General features: G+C 34.5%; 1 protein-coding gene and 1 long non-coding RNA gene across 6 annotated transcripts in view; one reads left to right on the top strand and one right to left on the bottom strand.

The window, feature by feature from the left end:
* The window catches only part of LOC126009175 (uncharacterized), a 138,836-nt gene that overhangs the window by 25,076 nt on the left and 91,177 nt on the right, over nt 1-22,583 (top strand). The window contains exon 2 of the long non-coding RNA XR_007495890.1: nt 18,725-18,776. This is a non-coding gene — a long non-coding RNA (uncharacterized LOC126009175). The remainder of the gene's footprint in view (nt 1-18,724; nt 18,777-22,583) is intronic.
* SCN1A (sodium voltage-gated channel alpha subunit 1) overlaps nt 14,321-22,583 on the bottom strand; it is a 162,073-nt gene continuing 153,810 nt past the window's right edge. For all 5 annotated transcript variants that reach the window (XM_049773370.1, XM_049773373.1, XM_049773371.1 and 2 more), the window contains exons 25-27: nt 22,135-22,239; nt 20,872-21,142; nt 14,321-17,588 (exon numbers count right to left, since the gene is read on the bottom strand). In XM_049773370.1, the coding sequence (XP_049629327.1) occupies nt 16,411-17,588; nt 20,872-21,142; nt 22,135-22,239 (1,554 nt within the window). In that variant the 3' untranslated portion in view covers nt 14,321-16,410. The remainder of the gene's footprint in view (nt 17,589-20,871; nt 21,143-22,134; nt 22,240-22,583) is intronic.

Raw genomic sequence — 22,583 nt, 5'->3', positions numbered from 1 at the left:
TACATTTATCATATTCCTAAAGTTAAGTACACACACATGGCTAGTAATTACTGTACTGGACAGCACAACAGAGAACTTGTGTTATTTCAGGAAATCTATTTTATAGCATTAAGAGGCCTTTTATGATCTTTTGGAGAAGACCAAATTAACTAAAGAAATGAATCTGGGTTTCTTGGTGGGTAGAAAGACAATTACCTCTGAAATAAGAAAGGGAGTACCTTACAGCAAAAGGCATGGATTTAATACTGTAGGGCCCTATAGTCTTTAGGAATACTCTCCCTTTTCTATATGATAATATACAGAAGGAGCCAAGAACTTAGATCACTTACCTAATGTGTTCAGTAGAGTTGAGTCTAGAATACATATCTTGTACATCCACATCAGCTTAAAGAATAAAAATATATCAAAATCTCTAATGGAGTCGATGGCTAAGAATCTTTTCACACTCTCTGAACACCACATTAGTCTCTGGGGTTCTAGGAGAATATTCATTGGATGATGGCATAATGAATAAAAGATAATATGTTGATGATTTAATGGGACAGATTTTTAACTTTGGCTATATTTTTATTTTGACTTTTTGGACCAAACCTATCAGTGCTCAGGGATTACTCCTGCCTCTGACCTCAGAAATACTCAAGGCAGGCTCTGGGGAGTACCTGGGATGCCAGATATTGAACCCAAGTGCAAGGCAAAAGTCTTACCTGCTATCACTTCAGCCCTCAGCTTTGGATTTTATAGATTTTTTAAAATATAGTAAATTTCTGCACACCTAAATTTTGTAAATATGTTTCAAACTCACCCAAAAAAAGTGAAACTTAGGCTGGAAATACGATTTAAATTTCAGAGCATGATCTTCAGTACCTCTTGCTTCTTGTGTCCATCATTTATGGGAATATTCCCCATAACAGAATTAAGCAGAAATTTTCTCTAATAATCATTTTAATTAGAGTATATATGTGTATGAGCTTTGTATATATAACTATATATTAAATATGTGGGTGTATTTGGCCACTGGGAAATATTGTTGCTTCATTTTTCTTTTTATTTAAGAGCAGTGTTTGTCAAACTGGAATATATAACAGAATCATTCAAAGAACTTGTAAAAACTTAGCTCTCTGTACTGCCACTGGTATATATCTTAATTCAATGCAGTTAAGTATGAACTTGAAGCATATTCCTAAGTGATTCTGATGTTGCTGCTCTAAGGACCATGATCTCAAACTACTGGTTCTGCAAACATAAAAAAATTGATATTAAAGGATATATTGAGCAAACCTGCTTCCTCATTAAAATAATAAATGTGAACACACAGAACAGTAATGCACTAATAGATGCCTTAATCTTGCATAAAAAGATTTTGATTGATTATACTATTTGGAGTGTCAGTAGCAAAAAACATAGAGAGATATGGTTTACATCTAAAAAAGCAAGAACAACCATTGTTAGGAAAAAAGGCTTCTCAGTCACTGCTGGTAGGAATATCAACAACTAGTCCAGCCTTTCTGGAACATATATACATATTTATATGTATTTAAATGTATTTATATTTATACATATTTAAATGTATATATGTCCCCCCAAATCCAGGAATTGAGCTTCCATTTGACTCAGTAGCTCCACTTCTCAGAATATATCCCAAGGGCTCATAAACAAAATGAAGAAAATAAATTTTAACTCCTATTTTCGTTGCAGCACTATCCACAGTGGCCAAAACTTAGAAACAGCCCAAATATCCAGGAACATATGATTGGATAAAAAATATAAACTATAGTATGTATAAGCAATGGAATATTACCTGGTCATAGGAAAGACAAAGTCATGAAATTTGTTGCTACATTGAGGATATCCAAGAGTGTAACTTGCCAGAGGAAGAGAGACTAGAAAAGAATGATCTCTCTCAGCTGAGGCATAAAAATAAGCATAATGGTGGAACAACAACTATCCAAGAACAGTGGAAACCAAGAACATGATAACCTGTACTAGTAGGATATATGCCACATTAAGGGAGTTGAGAGGTAGGACAGGGAGGCAGCAGTGTCTATGGTGGAGCTAAGCATTCGACTGAGAGGAGGAAGTATTGCTGAAAAGTGGTAAAGTGTTATATATGAAACTCTATCAGCAACTGTGTTATAAGCACAGTGCAAAGATGTATATATAAATTATGTATGTACATATACATACACACATATATATGTATATATACATATATATGATATATATATATATATTTTAAACTCTTCTTGCAGAAGCAGACTCATACTGAGAAGCAATGGAAGTATCTGAGTATTGCTGGAGGGAAGTGAACAAGTGAACACTGGTGAAAGGATTGATGTTGAAACATTGTATGTTTGAAATTCATTCGTAAATAAATGTAATTTCAGGATGATTAAATTTAAAAATAAAGATAGATGTGGTTTTCAAGTAATCTTAGTTCAGAGGTTTTATCAGTACAATGGATATGTACAACATTAGGGCTTAAATTAAATAAATAAGTTTTCTGAGACTAAATCAGTGTAGGTCTAGACAGCAATTGATCTTTAAACTGCTTATTTAAGAGATGCTCTGAGGATGTATAGGTCCATAAATCTAATATTTTTATCCATTTGTAGTAGGTCCATATATCTAATATATCATTTCCAAAGAATAGTGTAGTAAACATCAAGGAAAGTAAATTTGCTAGGGAAACTCAAAATTAAGTTCAATTTCATAGTTGTGCTAGAATTAGGATATGAGCTTCTGAACAAAATAGAGTCTCACAGCTAAGAAAGATGAATGTTCATTACTTCCTAAGAACCAAACAACCTTCTGTAATGTTGTTATATTTTCTACCTCAGATATTTATTTTACCAGAATTAGTATAGAATCAGCATTAATATCTTTTAATGACAAATATTTTGTATATTGTGTTACAAGTTGAGAAAACTGATGTGAAGTTTATTGTTTTGCCATATGAAGTTTTTTCATTTATTGGTTTGTATCAGTAGAAATTGGGTTTGTTCTCAGAAAATTAATGCTTCAAACCTAAAATGGACCTTGAAAGTCTATGCCTCAAAACCAATTCATTTTGTATAGGAGAATACAAAGTTCAGGAACATTAAATAATGACAGAAACATGTTACAAATTTTTATCAGATCAGCATTTTTAATCTCTGGAAGAATGACTAAGAAACAACACTGAAATGAAGTTGAAAGATTAAGTGATTTTTTTCTCCATGTAGTAATAACAACACATAAAACATATAAACCATATTTAGCATGTTTTATTTCCTTGAGGAGGCCTCCCAAATATGTGCACAAGAGACCCCACATGCTCTCTCCATTGATTTTCTGCTGAAAGTATTTCAACATGACGGCCTGAGGATTTTTCTTAGGTCCTGAAACATTGGATATTTCCCAGGTCATCCCAGGTGTTAGGAGAGTGGGGAGCACTCAGGTGCACCCATTATGTACAGAGGGACCATTTGATTCTGGGATCAAACTTGGATCTACCCAATGCATGATATATTTATCTATCCCCCAATCACACTTATCTTTGTGATTCTTATTGTCAACTATGTACATTTTTAGCATAGATTTTGCTATAATAACCATGGTTTTATAGTGTAATGAATGAAAATGTACTTTAGAAATAAATATTGTAATAGTATTAAAAATTTTATAATATATTTATTTAAGCACCATGATTACAAACATGGTTGTAGTTGGATTTCAGTCATAAAACTAACACCCCCATCACTAGTGCAACATTCCCACCATCAATGCCCCCATATCTCTCCCACCCACCCCCTGCCTGTATTCGAGACAGGCATTCTATTTCTCTTACTCACTATCATTGTCATGATAGTTATCAGTGTAGTTATTTCTCTAATTGAACTCACCATTCTTTGCGGTAAGCTTCTGGGCCAGTCCTTCTAGCCCTCATCTCTATTGTCTCTGGATGTTATTACAATAATATCTTTTATTTTTCTTAAATCCTGCAGATGAGACTATTCTGTGTCTTTCTCTCTCCCTCTGACTTATTTCACTCAGTATAATAGTTTCATGTCCTTCCATGTGTAGGAAAATTTCATGACTTCATTTATCCTGACAGCTGCATATTTGCCGCAGTGTCTTTAGCCACTCATCTATTGTTGGGCATCTGGGTTGTTTTCGGATTTTGGCTTTTGTAAATAGTGCTGCAATGAATATAGGTATGCAGAGGGCACTTTTGTATTGTGTATTTGTGTTCCTAAGGTATATACCTAGAGTGATATAGCTGGATCATATGAGTCAATTTCCAATTTGTTGAGGAATCTCCATATTGTTTTCCATAAAGGCTGGACTAGATGGCATTCCTACCAGCAGCGAATGAAAGTTTCTTTATCCCCACATTCCCGCCAGCACTTATTGTTTTTGTTCCTTGTGATGTGTGCCAGTCTCTGTGATGTGAGATGGTACCTCATTGTTGTTTTGATTTGCATCTCCCTAAAGATTAGTGAACTGGAGCATTTTTCATGTGTCTTTTGGCCATTTGTATTTCTTCTTTGAGGAATTGTTTGTTCATTTCTTCTCCCCATTTTTTGATGGGTTTAGATTTTTTTTCTTGTTAAGTTCTGTCAGTACCTTATTTTAGATAAGATATTTTTCGTTATATTTTAGATATTAACCCCTTATTTGATGGGTAGTGGGTGAATAGTTAGTTTCTCCCATTCTGTGGGTAGCCTTTATATCATAGTCACGATTTCCTTTGAAGTGCAGAAGCTTCTCAGTTTAATATAATCCCATTTGTTTATTGAATAATTTTCTTAGTTCAGGGCAAATCTGTATTAATAAATGTTACTAGCTTTTTTAAGTATAGGCAATTCATTTAAATTGTTTCTTTAAAAAGTTATTCCCATTATATATCCTTTCCTCATCATTCTGTTGTTGGAATGATTTGATTTGCACAATTGGTTCCAATGTTTAGCTGTAAGTTGCAATGTCAGTACAAATATTAACTGGGGATTATATTCTTTAGTAATGGTGTTCACTCAGAGTGGTTACAAAGTTAACTGGTATTATGACTCTAGGCTGTAATTGGTGCATATGAAGAGGAATCAGAGATCAAACTTGAAAAGTCACACTTGGAGAACTGGCTTTATCCTTATTTATCCTAGAAGTAATATTAGGAGATAAAAATTAAAGATCTGCTTTATTATTAGCTTCTACTCTAAGGAGTTGCTCCTATGTACCCAATATAATAATGGGAAACATAAGCTTTGACCTGGAATATACAATTTTCTCAAAGATGCTAAAAATATAGTCATATCATCCTTGATAATAGTATACAGCAAAACTAGAAAAATATATGTATCCTCAAAGAGTAAATTAAATGCAGTGAATGGAATAAAGCACAATTTGAATAAGGTTTAGGTGTGAATGCTGAATAGAATCATATCCAATACATTTTAACTGAAAAGTCACATTTTAAACATTATAAAATGTTTTATTTTTATAAAAGCAGAGTATGTTGGCACTTGCATAAAGTAGTAACTTAAAATTATTCAAGACATTCTAAAAAACCACTATGACAATGATAGTTGGAAATGATCACTCTGGACAAAAACTTGATGCTGAAAGGAGGTAAAATGATATGCATGATACACCTTCAGTAACAATATTACAAACCATAATATCTAGAAGGAAGAAAAGAAAAAGAGGGAGAGAGAGAGAAAGAGAGAGAAAGTAAGATAGAAGAAAAATGTATGATGTAATTGTATGTAGGAGGGAGGGCAGAGGACAGTGGGGAGGGTAAGAGGAAAACTTGAGACATTGGTGTAGTTGGTTGATGGACATTAAATGACTGAAACTGAATCATGAACAATTTTTTTAGTATTTATTTTGACCACAGTGATTATAAATCTTTCACAGTAATATTTTAGGTGCATGGTGACATTGAATCAGGGGCATTCCCACCACCAATGTTCCCTCCACCCCTGTTCCCAGCATGTATCCCATATCCCCCACCTTTGACCCCCGGGGCTGGTAGTATAAGAGGTCCCCTCTGTGTCTAACTTGTTGTAAATTGGGTATTGATTCTGTTGTCATTGGCTTTGGATTTGGTGTTTAAGTCTGATCATGTTTTTATTTCTACTCAATAAATCATGAACAACTTTTAACTGTATCTCAGTGATTCAATTAAAATTTTTATTTACAAAGAGTGTAGGCTAATGACTTATAGCCTTTTATCATACTTCACATTTTTCTTAAATACTTGATATATGTTTTATAGCCCAACAAAAACAAATGCAAAAACTTCAGTGATTATAGAACTGATAAAAGACTAATGGTTTCTGATTTCATTTCCTTTCATAAAATTTTAATTTTTATGTTGATTATAGTATTATTGTCTGGTTGGGAAAAAATTTTATAGTCTAACATTATGTCATTTACCTGCAGGTTAACTTTCTCTGTAGTTATTTTGTTGTTTGTAATTTATACTAAAATATGACCCTTAGTAGTTTTAATAGTCTTGTACAAAGTTGACAGCTAAAATTTAGTTCATGTATATATTTTTAAAAGAGTTATTTAAAGCTTTGTGATTTACAAAGTTATTCATAGTTGGGCTTTAGTCATACAATGTTTCAACACCAATCCCACCAGTGTATTTGTAATTTTTTTAAATGCAGAGCATTTTCTACCAGAAGATAAAAAGAGAGCTTTGCATAACTTTATATATCACTATGTGAATTAATATGTCCCCTAGTGTTAGAACATAAATTTTAAACAAATCTAAATCACAGATGTCAAAAATTAAGATATGTTTCTCTTTTTATTCACCCATTTTTCTCATGACTCTTTTGACACAAAACAATATTATACTTAGTTCCATATATGGAAATATTACTTGATGACAATACTTTCTAACATTTTGATATATTATTAAATATTATGATCAAAATAATTAGTTCCTAAAAGTCTTATACCTGTCTAGATTACTATATATTAAGTCTGGGTTTCCCAGACCTACCTAATCATAAAAACCTCTAGAAAAATTTCACATAACTTTCTCATAAGTATTTTGTTACAGGACATTTTTATCTTGTTGATTCTAATTTACTTTAAGGTATAATTTAGAACAATTAAACTTATCTATTTCTCTGGTATTTTTTTATAATTTCATGTGATTTTTTTTTATTAAAGCATGTGACTTACAAAGTAATTCATAGTTGAGTTTTAGACTTTCAATTTCAGCACCATTCCATCACCATTGTCAACTTCCTTTTATCAATGTTCCCAGAGTCCATCATGCTCATTCCTTCCCCAGCTTGCCATCATATGACAGTTTGGTTGTTAAAGTTTGGGTCTCATGATTTTATTGTGGTTGACTCTGTGGCTTGGATATTTCTGTCCTTTCTTCACACCACCATTACTCTTTATTTTTAAATAAAATCTTTATTTAAACATGGTGATTACAAACATGTTTGTAGTTAGGTTTCAGTCATTAAAAGAATATCCCCCTTCACCAGTGCAACATTCCCATCATCATTTCCCCCACCTCTCTCCTCCCCCCCCATCTATATTTGAGACAAGCTTTCTATTTCCCTCACTCATTGACATTGTTATGATAGTTGTCAGTGTAATTTTTCTCTAACTGCACTCACCACTCTTTTTTGGTGAGCTTCATATCATGAACCAGTACTTCTGGCCTTCATCTCTGGGAATTATTTCACTAATGTCTTTTATTTTTCTTATAACCCATACATGAGTGAGACTATTCTGTGTCTATCTCTCTCCCTCTAGTTTATTTCACTCATCAGAATAGATTCCATGTACATCCATGAATAGGAAAATTTCATGACTTCATCTTTCCTGACAGCTCAATAATATTCCATTGTGTATATGTTCCAGTTTCTTTAGCCATTCATCTGTTGAAGGGTATATTGGTTATTTCTAGAGTCTGGCTATTGTAAATAGTGCTGCAATAAATATAGGTGTGAGGAAAGGATTTTTGTATTGCGTTTTTGTGTTTCTAGGGTATATCCCTAGGAGTACCACCATGACTCATTTCCTGGGCCTTTTCACATCTAGCCTTTTCCCCCTCCACTCAATTCTTTTCCTTCTCCTCATTATACTACAAGCATTCTAGACAACCTCCATTTAAAGCATTGCATTTCTTCATGTAATTATTCAAAATATAACATGTAGGTGATAAATTCCTATATTTATCTTTCTTCTTCTGGTTTACTTATTTTAACATAATCTTCTTCTGGTTTACTTATTTTAACATAATATTTTTCAATTCTATCCTTGTTGCAGTGAATGCATGATTATATAATTCTTTACCGTTGTAATTACATGAGTTTTACAAAGAGCTCAATAATTGTTGAAATGAAACAGAATTTTGGGGCCTACCATAGCAAAGTTGTCTGGACATTTGGGAGGGATGGAGAGGAGTCAGGCCACACCACTATTCTTAGGGTTTACTCCTACCTCTGTGCTTGGGTCATTCCTAGTAGTACTCTGGGACCATATGTGATGATGAATATTAAAAAGAGAATGGTTGCATGAAAAGTAAGTGCCTTATATTCTGTACTATCTTTCCAGCCTACCTTAGCTATTTAAGACACAGTATGAGGGACTGGAGCGATGGCACAGTGGTAGGGCTTTTGACTTGCACGTGGCTGACCCAGGATGGACTATGGTTTGATGCCCTGACATCCTATATGGTCCCCCAAACCAGGAGTGATTTCTGAGCGCATAGCCAGGAGTATCTCCTGAATGTCACCGGATCCCCCCCCCCCAAAAAAAAGACACAGTTTGAACAGGTATAAATCATAGTTTAGAGAGAATGCCATGGAAATACCTAAGTTTTGGTGCTAGGAAAGAAGAGAGTCATATAATAGACTTGAAAGATAGGCAAATTAGCTTATTAAATTCCACACAACTAATTGCCTAAAAATTTTTGATTAAAAAAAAGAATTTTGATTTTACTAAGTCATAAGTTGACAAGGACAAACTCTTTTGTATTTGAATAAAATTCTCCCTCATTCTTCTCTGAAAGAAATAGTTCTAAGTACTAATTACTATTCTCCATTAATCTTGCTCTTCATTTCTGATATATTTAACATTTGTATTCTTTTTTGTTTGGTTTTGTTTGTTTTTTTTGGGGGGGGGTGTATCATACTCGGTGGCACTCAGGAGTTACTCCTGGCTTTGTGTTCAGAAGTTGTTCCTGGCAGACTTGGAGACCATATGGGATGCTGGGATGCGAACCAGGGTTTGTTCTGTGTTGGACACGTGCAAGGTAAATGCCTTTCAGCTGTGCTATAACTCCAGCCCCATGTTGTTATACATAATATATTTTATTTTTTGTTTTATCTGTTTATGTTATTATCAGTCAGTAAAACTCAACAGACATTTTACCTAAGCAGGGCAAATGCACTTATGACTGAGACTTATCAAAGGCAAAATCTATTATCCTTTAGAAATTTGTGTTTTCTGACTGCAAGAAATACTGCTGAACAAGATATTTTTTCACCATCTTTGATGTAAGATGAACATTAATAATGCAATAACAGGCCAAGGCTTGCTAAAGAGAAATTCCTTTTAGATGAATAAATTTAAAATGGCAAACTCAATAGTTCCATCCTAGCAAAGAAGAGATGATTATTATAGAAGCTTTAAGTTCTAAAGCTAAAAAAACAATTGATGGGTTATTCTACTTTGAAAATACTTATGTCATATCAATACTTATTCCTAATTTTATCTTAGTATATATTTTTAGCAATTATCTCATCTTTATTTAGGCATTTTTATTATTTAATAAAGGTTTCAACCATTTTATTGAAGTAGCAAGATTTTTTTTTTTGTGTTTTTTTTTTTTTTTTGGGTCACACCCGGCAGTACTCAGGGGTTACTCCTGGCTTCATGCTCAGAAATTGCTCCTGGCAGGCACGGGAGACCATATGGGACGCCGGGATTCGAACCGATGACCTTCTGCATGAAAGGCAAACGCCTACGAATCTATTATGCTGAGTGAAATAAGTCAGAGAGAGAGAGAAAAACGCAGAATGGTCTCACTCATCTATGGGTTTTAAGAAAAATGAAAGACACCCTTGTAATAATAATTTTCAGACACAAAAGAGAAAAGAGCTGGAAGTTCCAGCTCACCTCAGGAAGCTCACCACAAAGAGTGATGAGTTTAGTTAGAGAAATAACTACATTTTGAACTGTCCTAATATTGAGAATGTATGAGGGAAATGTAGAGCCTGTTTAGGGTACAGGCGGGGGTTGGGTGGGGAGGAGGGTGATTTGGGACTTGGGTGATGGGAATGTTGCACTGGTGATGGGTGGTGTTCCTTTTATGACTGAAACCCAAACACAATCATGTATGTAATCAAGGTGTTTAAATAAAAAAAAAATAAAAAAAAAAAAAAAGAAAGGCAAACGCCTTACCTCCATGCTATCTCTCCGGCCCCGAAGTAGCAAGATTTATAATACTGTTCATTATACTTTTTCTGTGTACAGCATTCCAATACCACATCCATCACAGAAGAGATAACCTCCCTCCATTAGTGTCCCAAGGACCCCTCCAAACCCTTCCCATATAAAGTCAGTTCTACAAACAAAAATCTCTTGTTCTAATGATTTTGGGCATTTGTGCCATGGTCTCACCTCAGGTCTGCAACAGGGGCCTCTGCAGAAAATAATCCAAACCAGGCCAAGGGTGAAACACATATGGTTCGGTCATTTTCCACCTCATGGAGCAGGTGGAAGAGGCTGGCAGAGATGCAGTGCCTATTGGGAAATTAAGACCACACCCCACGGATGAGGGAAGCAAAGGCAAAGGGCCTGTCTGGAAACTTTCTCAGTTTAGGTGGATTTTCGATATTGTAAAGAGGAAGCAATCTCTGTTTAGGGAGAAAACTGGTCATCTCAACAAATTTTTGGTTCCTTCATAAGTTTCTTTAAAAAATATTAAAGCATGGGGCTGGAGTGGTGGCACCGAGCGGTAAGGATATTGCCTTGCTGGCGCTAGCCTAGGAGGGATGGCTGTTTGATCTCTCCGAGTCCCATATGGTCCCCCAGGCCAGGAGCGATTTCTGAGTGCATAGCCAGGAGTAATCCCTGAGTGGCACCGAGTGTGGCCCAAAAAAACAAAGAAAAATTATTAAAGCACCATGATTTACAAAGTTATTCAGAGTGGAATACGGACATACAGTGTTCCAATATGGATCCAACCACCAGTATCAACCTTCCTTGATTAATGTGCTCAGGCTCCCTCTCACCTTCAGCTTGTTCCTTGGCAGGCACATTTTTGTTTCTTACGTTGGTTTTGTGGTTTGTATATGTCACTTTACCACAGCACTTTGGATAAATCAGTGATGTATATAAATATATTTTTATAGGTAATAGAGAGGTAGTATATATGCTCTTAAAGATGTAGAATCTTCCATTTAAATGTTTATTACACATATCCAGTTTTACTATTATCTAACAAAACATATTTTTACTTGTAACTTTGTGTTTATGGCTTCATATTTTTCATATAATTTGATATATAAGTAAGTTGAAAGCATTTTAGAATGGTAAATAACTTCTAAAAACAAATGCCCTTATAAAGTATTTGAAAACCAAATGAAAATTTATTATTAAAAGGGGAGAGATGCTGAACAGAAACTTCTTCAAGGAAAGCATATAGCTGACCAAATAGATATACTAAAAAGTGCTCTTCATCACTTACTCCTTATGGGAATAAGTAAATGAAAAAAAAAAAAGAGATATTGCCACACACCAGTGAGTTTGACACACTTCAAAAAATGTAGAAACAACTTATGCTGCAGGAAAATAGGGTACATAGACGCTTGGTTTGTATGTGTATGACACCATGAACCGTGTCACTATATGATCCCCACATGCATCTCTGGGTATAGCCCTAGAAGCTCCGAAAAATTAACGGTGTCCAAGGGTGGACTAAAATGAAGTAAATTTGTTTCAATTAAATATTAAGCAAACCACTAACATTTATTATCATAATTTTTATTTACTTATTTTAATCTTTTTTTTTAACCACACCTGGTGATACTCAGGGGCTACTACTAGCTTTGCTCAGGATGCCTTCCTGACCTGCTCAGGGGACCATGTGGGATGCCGGTGACCAGACTCAGGTCGACCGCGTGTAAGGCAAGTGCCCTACCCGCTATTTTATCACTCCGGCCCCAATTTTTATTTTTTATTTAATTTTAGTTTTGTTTTTTGGTTACTCTGGGAATGCTCAGGGATTACTCCTTTGTTTGCACTTCTTGCAGCTGAGGGGACAATTTGGGAAGCTGGTGATCAAATCCAAGTTAGGTGCATGCAAGGCAAGCACCCTATCCGCTATGCTATTTCTCCAGCCCCATTTATAATTTTTAAAAGAACATTTTTTTTGTTTTTATTTTGGGGGGGAGGGGCCACACCCGTTTGATGCTCAGGGGTTACTCCTGGCTAAGCACTTAGAAATAGCCCCTGGCTTGGGGGGACAATATGGACGCCGGGGGATAGAACCGCGGTCCTTCCTTGGCTAGCGCTTGCAAGACAGACACCTTACCTCTAATGCCACCTCGCCGGCCCCTAAAAGAACATTTTTAACAACAACAACAACAACAAACAATTTAAAATTTAGGAAACTTTGATTTCATATGTACTTTTAGATATTTACTCCATGTAATTTATTATTATTTACTTTAGAGCTTAAATTACTCATATAGACCCATGGGAACACCTTACACATTTGTTTTGTGCCTGACAAACAAACATGACTCATCATTCCCTGAACTTTAAATTACTTTGTAGTGCAACAAATCTTCTGCAGAATAATACTACAGTGAATATGGCAGTGTAAACAATACTAGTGTGTCCCTTGTCCTTACATTGGGAGAAGTATCAGTAAATTCATGTGTGAATGTGGAGAGGAAACAATTTTCTGGGAATTATCTAGTGGTCCTGGTTTGTGGTTGTTGAAAGTGAGACGTTCTTTCCAGCCATAAATAAATTGGAATAATTACCATAATATGCCAAAAATTTTTAAAGAGTCAGGTCTGTACATGATAGGATGGGAGAAGCAGAGTGAATGTGTGTTTTTTTTTCCCTGTCAAGGCCTTGCTCCAGGCTTCTGGCAGTAGCACTGAGATTTAATTTGGTGATAAGTGAGAACTTTCCTCTTCAGAAATAGAATCCCGAACTTCATCATAATTATCATCATCTTCTTTTTTTGTTTTTAATTTGGCCGTGCTCAAGGCTTATTCCTGATTCTTCAGTAAAGGATCACCTCTGCTGGGCATAGGGGAATTAAGTGGAGTGTTAGGGATTTAACCTGGGTCAGCTGTGTGCAAAGCAAGCATTATTTGGACTGAACACTATGCCTCTTGCCCATAAATTGTAGTTGTTTTTGTTGTTGTATGTGTGTGTGTTTTAAGGTAGTAATCTTATTGACTGGACCAATGTAGTCACCATGTTTTTTAAATAAATTTTCTACCAAACTAGTGAGATAAAACTTCCAAGCTGACCCAATACATAACTTGCATCTTAATTACTTTCAACTATTTGATATTACCAGATTTTTTCTGTATTATTATTCAGACAGGTGACCAAAGTGAAGCAATAATATTTACATGAAGGGGCTATTTAAAAATAGTTGAGGTAAGTTAGTGGAAAGCAAGGAACCCTAAACTCTTTAAGTCCATCGCCAAGACTATTTAGATCTAAAAGAAGGTCAGAGTCAAGAAAAGTTGAGAGGAGATCTTGGAAGAGAAGGTTGTCTGACTAGAAAGGTGCCTTTTTTAAGAATGTAGCCATGTAAACCAAAAACAAAACAAGAAACGTGGAAGTAAACATCTAATATTCAATCTTCTCCCACTATACACCATACTTACCAAATGAGTTAGGAGCTGGAGGGTAAGAGAGTCTATTAAGGTAATATAGAATAACACCTTGCCAGTGAGGATGAAGCATGGAGAATGGTTCTAGAGGAGTCAAATATCCCACTCACATAGTAACTTAAACTTAAAATACAGATTTTAAAATACGTTGAACATCAACTAACCATCCATGTTATGATTTCCATTCTTCTTTTCTCCTTGGAGTCACACTGATTTGTGCTTTGGCAGTAACAGATATCCTTTCCCTAGCAAAATATAGCTACCTCCTGAGTTCTTGGTTCTCATTCCCTTATACATATCTTGTTTCTTTTCTTACCAGATTTTTTCCTTCTTGGTCCTGTTTTGAGTATATATGTTGCAACTTCCTTTATCCCCCCTAGTTGTAAACAAAAATATTTTTATTTTGAGCTGTTAACAAAAAGTAATGGGGCAAGCAATAAAATAAAAAATGTAATCTTTATTATTTTTGCACATTTTTAATGTTGGTTAGCATCATTTAGGGTAATAGCATTTTCCAGCATGCAATTCACCAATACAATTTATCTAAGTAGTTTTAAGAAAAAATGGAGCCTATGATTTGCTTCTGTAAGAAACACAGATGTCTGATGTAATTGACTACTGAAGTTCACTACTCTTATTATTGTGGAAAAAAAAAGTGAAACCCACATCATATTTAGAGCAGTCTAGAGCAGCTTGGCACCAAAAAAAAATAATTTAAGAATAAAAGGGACAAACCTGAAAATAATCTGTGCTAGCTTTATCAATGCAGGTACTACCAAAGAAAATAAATAAAATTGTATATCCTTTCCAACTGGAAAGCATAATTTGATTTGAGTTGTGAATCTCTATTGCCCCTTTAAATTAGGAAATAATCTGGTATTAGCGAATATAATAAAAAAGCAGAAATCTACAACTACCTAGTCTCTTTTTTATAATTTCTTAGCAAATTTCTTCCATGAAAAAGTACTATGGACAGAAAGTAAGAAAAGTGATTGTGATATCAACCTGAAGATAATTTCCTTTTCATATTTATGTACATAATGCTGAAAAATAAAATAAAATGACTTTTTACAGTATTTATATTTGCTTATAAAATTCTAAACACATTTTAACAGGTTAAGCTGTATTTTTTTAAACATGTCTGTACAATCTGACTATACACCATATGTTATCCACTTAAAATTTAAAAATAACCAAAAAGCTGTTAAAATGCTGCAAACTATTGCTTAATGATTTAAAGAAATAAGATCTGTGAACAATTTATTTGACTTTATCACTGACATATGGCTTCTCATAAATGAGGTCTGAACAGTGGGAGAAACCAGATTCAGCAGCATGATAGTATAAACATGCACTGATAGCATCCAAACTATCTCTAATGATACAGAATACATTATATTACCTGTGTAAAGCTTGCACTCTACATGTCTTGTGGTACATATTTGATGCAATAAATAGTGTGCTTAGATCATTATTTGTTTGCCCAAACGTGCACCACAGGGTAAAATGACTATTTACATAATAAATAGCATTTCATTAACATATACATATCAACCTTGCTGAGCTGAAGATGGCTAAACAAAGTGCAGATTAAGCAGAAATTTATAAAGGGTTGTTCTTTTAGTCAATTCAGTCCACAAGGGGAGAAACAATGCTTGTTGTTCCATTTTATGTTGTTTTTTGATTTTTAAAATTAAGTTTTTTTAATCCAGTAAACAGAAACAACATTTATGAGTCAAGACATTTGAATGAAGTTTGTACCTGCTAAGATATAATGGTCTAACTTTGGGGGAAAAAAACAAAACCAAACCAAAAGACCTACCTTATAAAGGGACTGATTTAGCAAAATAAGTAGCAAAGCACCTCCAACTATCACCTAGTTACCCCTCCCAAAAACATGGATGAATTTAAGAACTCATTGTTTTTCTTGTGACTTTTTTTCATGCACGATCTCTAAGTATAGCATGCCCTCATGCAAACCACATCTTTGTGCATATGGGAGGGCCATGTGATTTCTCTAACCCAGATGGTAAACCTGTTAAAGAGGTCCTTTTGTCTAATTCCCAACAGAACCCCCATTTACAAAAATAGTCACATATAATAAACAGCATATGGTTTTAAATAAAAAAATGAATCCATTAACCAATTTTGTAAAAATGTGACAAAATGTGGCAGTTGAAATGCAAAGAGTGGATTACAATGCCTACACTAAAGAGTTTGATGTTAAACAACCCCGAAATTATAGATTCATACTCCGTTGAACTAACTGGTCCCTACAGTCTGAGTAGCCATATAGTCTCTCGTCTTCAGCAGTGTCAGCTGGTAGTGAGAACAGTAACCTCCTGTCAAGGTCATCTCCCCTTACAGAGTCAGTTTTCTGACAAGGGGTCACTGTCTTTTTGTAGGCACTGACCTTAAGTAGATTTGTGTAAAAACAGTCAGTTTGGCATTGACCTCCTAAAGGAGTCCGGTTGACAAAAATACATCACCTACACAGGCTGTAAACAATTTTCATCTTTTAAAAATGTTATTTCCCTTTGGCTTTTTCATCTTTGCCTTCTTGCTCATGTTTTTCCACGATTGGCTTTGTTACCCGATCATAGGAGGGTGGACAAGCTGCTGTGGACATGGTCAGATCAGTTTTTTCTGTAATTGAGTTTTCATTTATTCTGTCAATTATTATGTCTTCTTTGATAAGAAGATTAGCCCCACCTTTGAGTTTATTTTTATTATATGTAAATGAAGCTTGTTTTACAGTTCGCTTTAAAAGGTGGCGTCTGTAAGCACGCTGGATAATAACAGCGGACACCTCCTCTTGTTTTCGTTTTAAAGTTGTCGTAATTGGTTGATAGGAGACCTTTGAGGGGTTGGAAGCCATGAAACGCTCTTCCATTTGAATTCGAAGAGCATCCATCTCTCCACTCTCCCCTAGAACACGCTTCGTAAAAGCAAATAAAATATCAAGACAGTGAATCCTGTCACCACTTACCATGGGCAAATCCATGGCGATGAGCTGGAGTTTGTTGGGTTGCGGCAAATTGAGTGGGGGCTCAAGAGCAGCTGCAAACTGAGATAGTTTTTCAAACTCCATGAACTGGGTGGCATCTGGATCAAACTTCTCCCAAACCTCGTAGAACATCTCAAAGTCATCCTCACTCAGGGGCTCTGCACTTTCTTCAGTTGCAACACTGAAGTTCTCCAGGATGACGGCTATGTACATGTTCACCACAACCAGGAACGAGATTATGATGTAACTGACAAAGAAGAAAATCCCAACAGATGGGTTTCCACAGTCTCCCTTAACTGAGCTTCCCGGGTTATTTTTATTCGGGTCACAGTCTGGAGGGCCACTATTAAGAATAGGTGCTAGCAATCCATCCCAGCCAGCAGAGGTGGTAATCTGAAACAAGCAGATCATACTATTGCCAAAGGTTTCAAAGTTAAACATGTCATCAATTCCAACTTCTCTCTTAACATAGGCAAAGTTGGACATTCCAAAGATGGCATAGATGAACATGACCAGGAAGAGCAGGAGGCCGATGTTAAACAGGGCAGGGAGGGACATCATCAGGGCAAAGAGCAGAGTGCGGATCCCCTTGGCCCCTTTGATCAGACGCAAGATTCGACCAATCCTGGCGAGACGGATGACTCGAAATAAGGTAGGAGACACAAAATATTTTTCTATAAGTTCAGCCAGAAACATACCTGGAGGCAGGGGCAGGAGAGAGATCAACCAGTGAAGATGTTATCAAATACTTAAATTTCTATGAAGGATCCTAAATTAAATGTAGAGTAATCAAATGCATGTATATGTTCATATACATAAATATAGATTATAAACAGATTTATTTTGATAGCAAGCATAAAATTGAACTCAAATTTTGCTATAGACAAAATGTGTCCATCCCAAGTTAAAGCCACAAATCCCCAATGTGATGATACTTGAAACTAGGACCATTGAGAGATAATTAAGTTTGGGTTATGTCATGAGGGAAGGATTTTCGTGATTAGATTAGTAACTCTGTAAGAAGCTTCAGAGAGTTTGCATACTCTCTTCCATTGCTTTGAGCATGAAAATGGGTTCATAAAGGAAAAACTGTTACCAAAATCCCATCATGGCAACATTTTCTAGACTACGGGACTGTGAGAAAATTCCTTTACGCTCTATAAGCAAGCTCCCAAATACTAGATATGATAGCCTGAACTAAGATAATATTCAATTCGAAAAGGATCTTATAATACATTTTTTCCACTGAAGGCTTTTTATGATCTACTTTTTTAGTTTGTATAATATTTCAAAACCAAATCTCAAAAACTGAGTTAAAAATATTCAAGTCTGGGGTCCGGAGAGATAGCACAGGGGCGTTTGCCTTGCAAGCAGCCAATCCAGGACCAAAGGTGATTGGTTTGAATCCCGGTGTCCCGTATGGTCCCCCGTGCCTGCCAGGAGCTATTTCTGAGCAGACAGCCAGGAGTAATCCCTGAGCAATGCCAGGTGTGTCCCCAAAACAAAAACAAAAACAAAAACAAAATTCAAGTCTGTGTAAATATTATAGAGTTAAAACTTACATGAATATAATTGTTCATGTAAATAATAAATAGCCAAGTCATATAGCCTCTTTCTGTATCTGACAAAACATCTGGTTTTGTTATAACTTTTATTTCTTCATAAACTTGATGTATCCCTACATTTCTGCTTTAATATTTTATATATATGTATATGGTCCAACATATTTCTAAAGAAATCCAAGAATGATGTGTGTTTACATTGTCTTTCTGCTACTTACTTTGAAATAATATTTTCTGTTTGTCTTTTAAATAATGTAATAATTATGAGGAAGAGTAGTCAAGAAATCAAGTGCCTTCAAGTTACACAGCTTCATTCTATAAAGGGTAAGTCTAAATATCCATGGTGTGTGTGTGTGTGTGTGTGAGAGAGAGAGAGAGAGAGAGAGAGTGAGAGAGAGAGAGAAAGACAGAGAGAGACAGAGAGAGAGAGAGACAGACAGACAGATAGACAGACAGATAGACAAATGGATGGGGAGGGAGGGAATACAGAATCAAAGAGGAAATATAATGTTGATTTCTTTAGAGTATAAAAATATGGCCAGCAGAAGTGACCCATAATGTATGAGAAACTACAGACTCAATCTCTATTCCTCATTGATTTAGAATGTCTTAATTTTGTTAAGAATGAATATAAGGCCCAGATAGAGACAGTTTCAATTACTTGGAACTAGAATTGTTATAAATTAAGAGAAAAGCTATTGCTTACAGTAAGAGCTTGTTCTGACTTCCACATTTTGAAGTATATAGGGCTATACATTGAAATTATGTCTTAAGTCATCTCACATTCTTTGTGCTATTACCCCATTTCAAAATAATACAGTTTTTGTAAATATCACGAAGAACTGGTCATGTGCATTTACTAATGCTTTGTATTCCCCATCTTTACAGTACTTGTTAGTTTCTTCTTTATAAATAGAAACTATTCTTCAACCCAAATATTTGTTTTATATTGCTGCATATAGGTCTATGACCAAATTCTATCAACACCAACCAAAGCATATTCCTATGTTCCCCAAAACACTGTGAAAGATTCTTCATCTCAAAGTATCTCATTGAGTCATTCCTTCATATGTATGAATATATATCATTCATCTGTATGAATATATATATATATTCCTTTTTGTCTTGATTCAACTATAGTAAACCTAGAGAAAGCTGCAATTCCCATAAATACAATGAGTGCTCCACAACATGTAATATCAGATGCTAGCTTAGTATATTACATATCTTGAGGTTTCAAAGAACCAAAAGTTGGAACCAGAGCAATAGCACAGTGGGTAGGGCATTTGCCTTGCACTTGGCCAACCCAAGTTTGATCCTGGATATCCTATATGGTCCCACGAGCTCTGCTAGAGTGATTTCTGAGTCAGAGCCAGGACTAACCCCTCAGCACTACCAGGTGTGAAAGAAAAACAAAAACAAATTAAGTACCACAGTTGTGGTTGCTATTTTTAACTCTAATGTCATTTTAGTCCGGAGAACTGTGTTTGTACTTGTTCAGTCTATAGTACTTATTTTTATTGTCTTTTCAACAAGTGCTTCTTTTTTTTTCTTATGTTTCCACTTCTATCTACACCAATAACTTCATGTATAGATATCTTCTGCAAGGTCTCTTCTGAGTATTAGTTTCTATTATGCTTTCAAAAGATATTTTATAGATCTTAACTTTTATAGTATCTTAATTTCAATGTCAAAATACTTTAGAAATAACTTACATCAATCACATTTATAATTTAAATGGATAAGACTTTACAATATTGATTAAAGATAACTGTTGAAAGTAGATGGACTGAACTACACTAGTATGAATATCAGAAGAGTCTCATTTTGTAACAAAACATCACATGTGGAAATGAAACAAAATAATCACTGTGTGGTAGGATGACCTGGAATCTAATTTTGATTGTTCCAACTTGTAGTCTTAACTTAATTTTTAGTTTCATTAAAGCACAATGATTTACAAAGTTATTAATAGTTGGCTTTTAGCCACATAATTTTCCAGCACCAATAATACCACCATTATCAACTTCCCTCAACCAATGTATCCAGGTTTCCTCCCCTATTCTCCCATCCCCAGCCTGCGATCTTGACAAAGCAACTTCATAAATTTAGTTATGAAAGTTTAGGTTTCACAATTTCAGTGTTGTTGACTCTTTAATATTTAGCTCCATTATTCCTTAACACCACCAATGTACCGGAATCCCCTTGATCCTTGGACCCTATTTCTTCTCATCTGTTCCTTTTCTGCTTTCTCTCCACTATATTTCTTTCCTTCTCCTCCCTATACTTTGTAGTCAAGGATGATTTAGTACCCCAACTTAAAACCATTGCACCTACTCATCCAGTTATACCACATATTAGTGAAATCATCCTTTTACTTTTATTGAGCTGAACTTTGGAGACTTTGAATATTTCTTACCTACAATAGAGAGGATAACAACCACAAAATCAAAAATATTCCAGCCTATGGTAAAATAATAATGGCGCAGGGAGATGAGCTTCAGTACACATTCTCCAGTGAACAGCACAATGAACACGAGGTTGATGCGAGTCAATATGTTAGTCACATAATCACTTTGGTCATCTGTTTCTACCATCATTGTGACCATGTTAAGACAGATGAGAATCATGATGCTTATGTCAAAAACTTGTCTGGTCACAAAGTCAAATACCATTCCTTGAAATTTATTCTGTAGAAAAAATATATTCTATTAGCAAGAAAGCTGTTTGTTTTCTAAGTATTAAAATCTACATAACTACTTTCTGCATGAATTCACCTTCTCTTATTGCACATAGTAATAATCAACCTGGATTTTTGTAAACGATTCTTTTTTAGCGCATTGTTTTTTATTCATTAGTTAAATTGTTCTTTTTTGACCAAGAGTAGTCTACAGAATAAGAATATTTTTAAAAGGAATTTTATACATATTACGTACTCTATATGTCCTTTATTGTGTGTTCAACATATTACGTACTCTATATGTCCTTTATTGTGTGTTCAATTACATTTTATTGCCCAGTGTGTCCAAGAATTATTTTAACCTTAGATCATGATTGTAGAACTCATTAAAGTTTGAGACAGACCTCACTATTTCATAGCAATAACTTGATTCAACATGAAAAAGATAATTATTATTTGTCTATAATATCACTGTTTAATTACAATTATTATTATTATTGATGACTCATATAGACATCAGCAATTTCTAAATTTGTAGTCATATAAATGAATAGTAGACCTAGAATTCCTTTCTCCACCACAATAGTTAGAACTATATTGAAAAGTAAAATGAAAGTAAGATATTATTTCATTCAAGTTCTCATAAAAATCTTTATCTAGCAAAAGCATTCATGTGTTCAAACCCATCTATAAGTTTACTCTCTTTAACATTTTTTGAGAACAATTCTTAAGTTACATAATCAAATTTTCTTTTGCATATAACTTATTTATCTTATAGTATTAGTTTGGATTCTAATAATGTAATTTTAAATTCCTTGAAGAAAAGGATGCATTTTCTGTTTCTTTGTGGTCTCTCTCTTTTTCAAAGATTTTTATCACTACTATCAGGGATGTACATTAGTGATACTAAAATTAGCAGAAAGTTTTACCCTAGAAATATTAGCTTCTATTTTTTCTGTGAGAGAACTAATTATATTCCCCATATAATTTGATATTTCTTACTCCTGGTCGAGGTATAGGTTTTTGTGGCTTTTTTGATCCTAATTTTTTCATTGCATTATAGTATTTCTTCTGCTCTTCTGTCATAAAGATGTCTTGACCTCCAAAGTATAGAAAAGAAAACAAAAACTGATTAAAAGCATGCCCCTGATATTGTTTTATGAAAATGTAAAATAGAAAAGTACAGTTAAAGGAGGAAATGAGAAATCCATCAAAAATCATTGTAAAAGGATTTTAAATTTGAATAAATTAAAAATACTTTTAGCTCATATAAAATTAATTTATCTTCAGATAATTCAAATTTGATTATAATACTATTATTATTATAAAAATAAAAACTTTGAGTAGCTTAGCATTTTACTCAAAACTATATATTTGAGGTGAATAGTAAAATTGATTTGCTAAAATACTAAATAAGTTTCTCCTTATACTATATATACTACCTTCTGAAA

The sequence above is a fragment of the Suncus etruscus genome, chromosome 5, assembly GCF_024139225.1.
Source record: "Suncus etruscus isolate mSunEtr1 chromosome 5, mSunEtr1.pri.cur, whole genome shotgun sequence".
Classification (NCBI taxonomy): Eukaryota; Metazoa; Chordata; class Mammalia; order Eulipotyphla; family Soricidae; genus Suncus; species Suncus etruscus.
The sequence above is the reverse complement of the archived record's forward strand: the minus strand, read 5'-3'. Positions and strand labels throughout refer to the sequence as shown.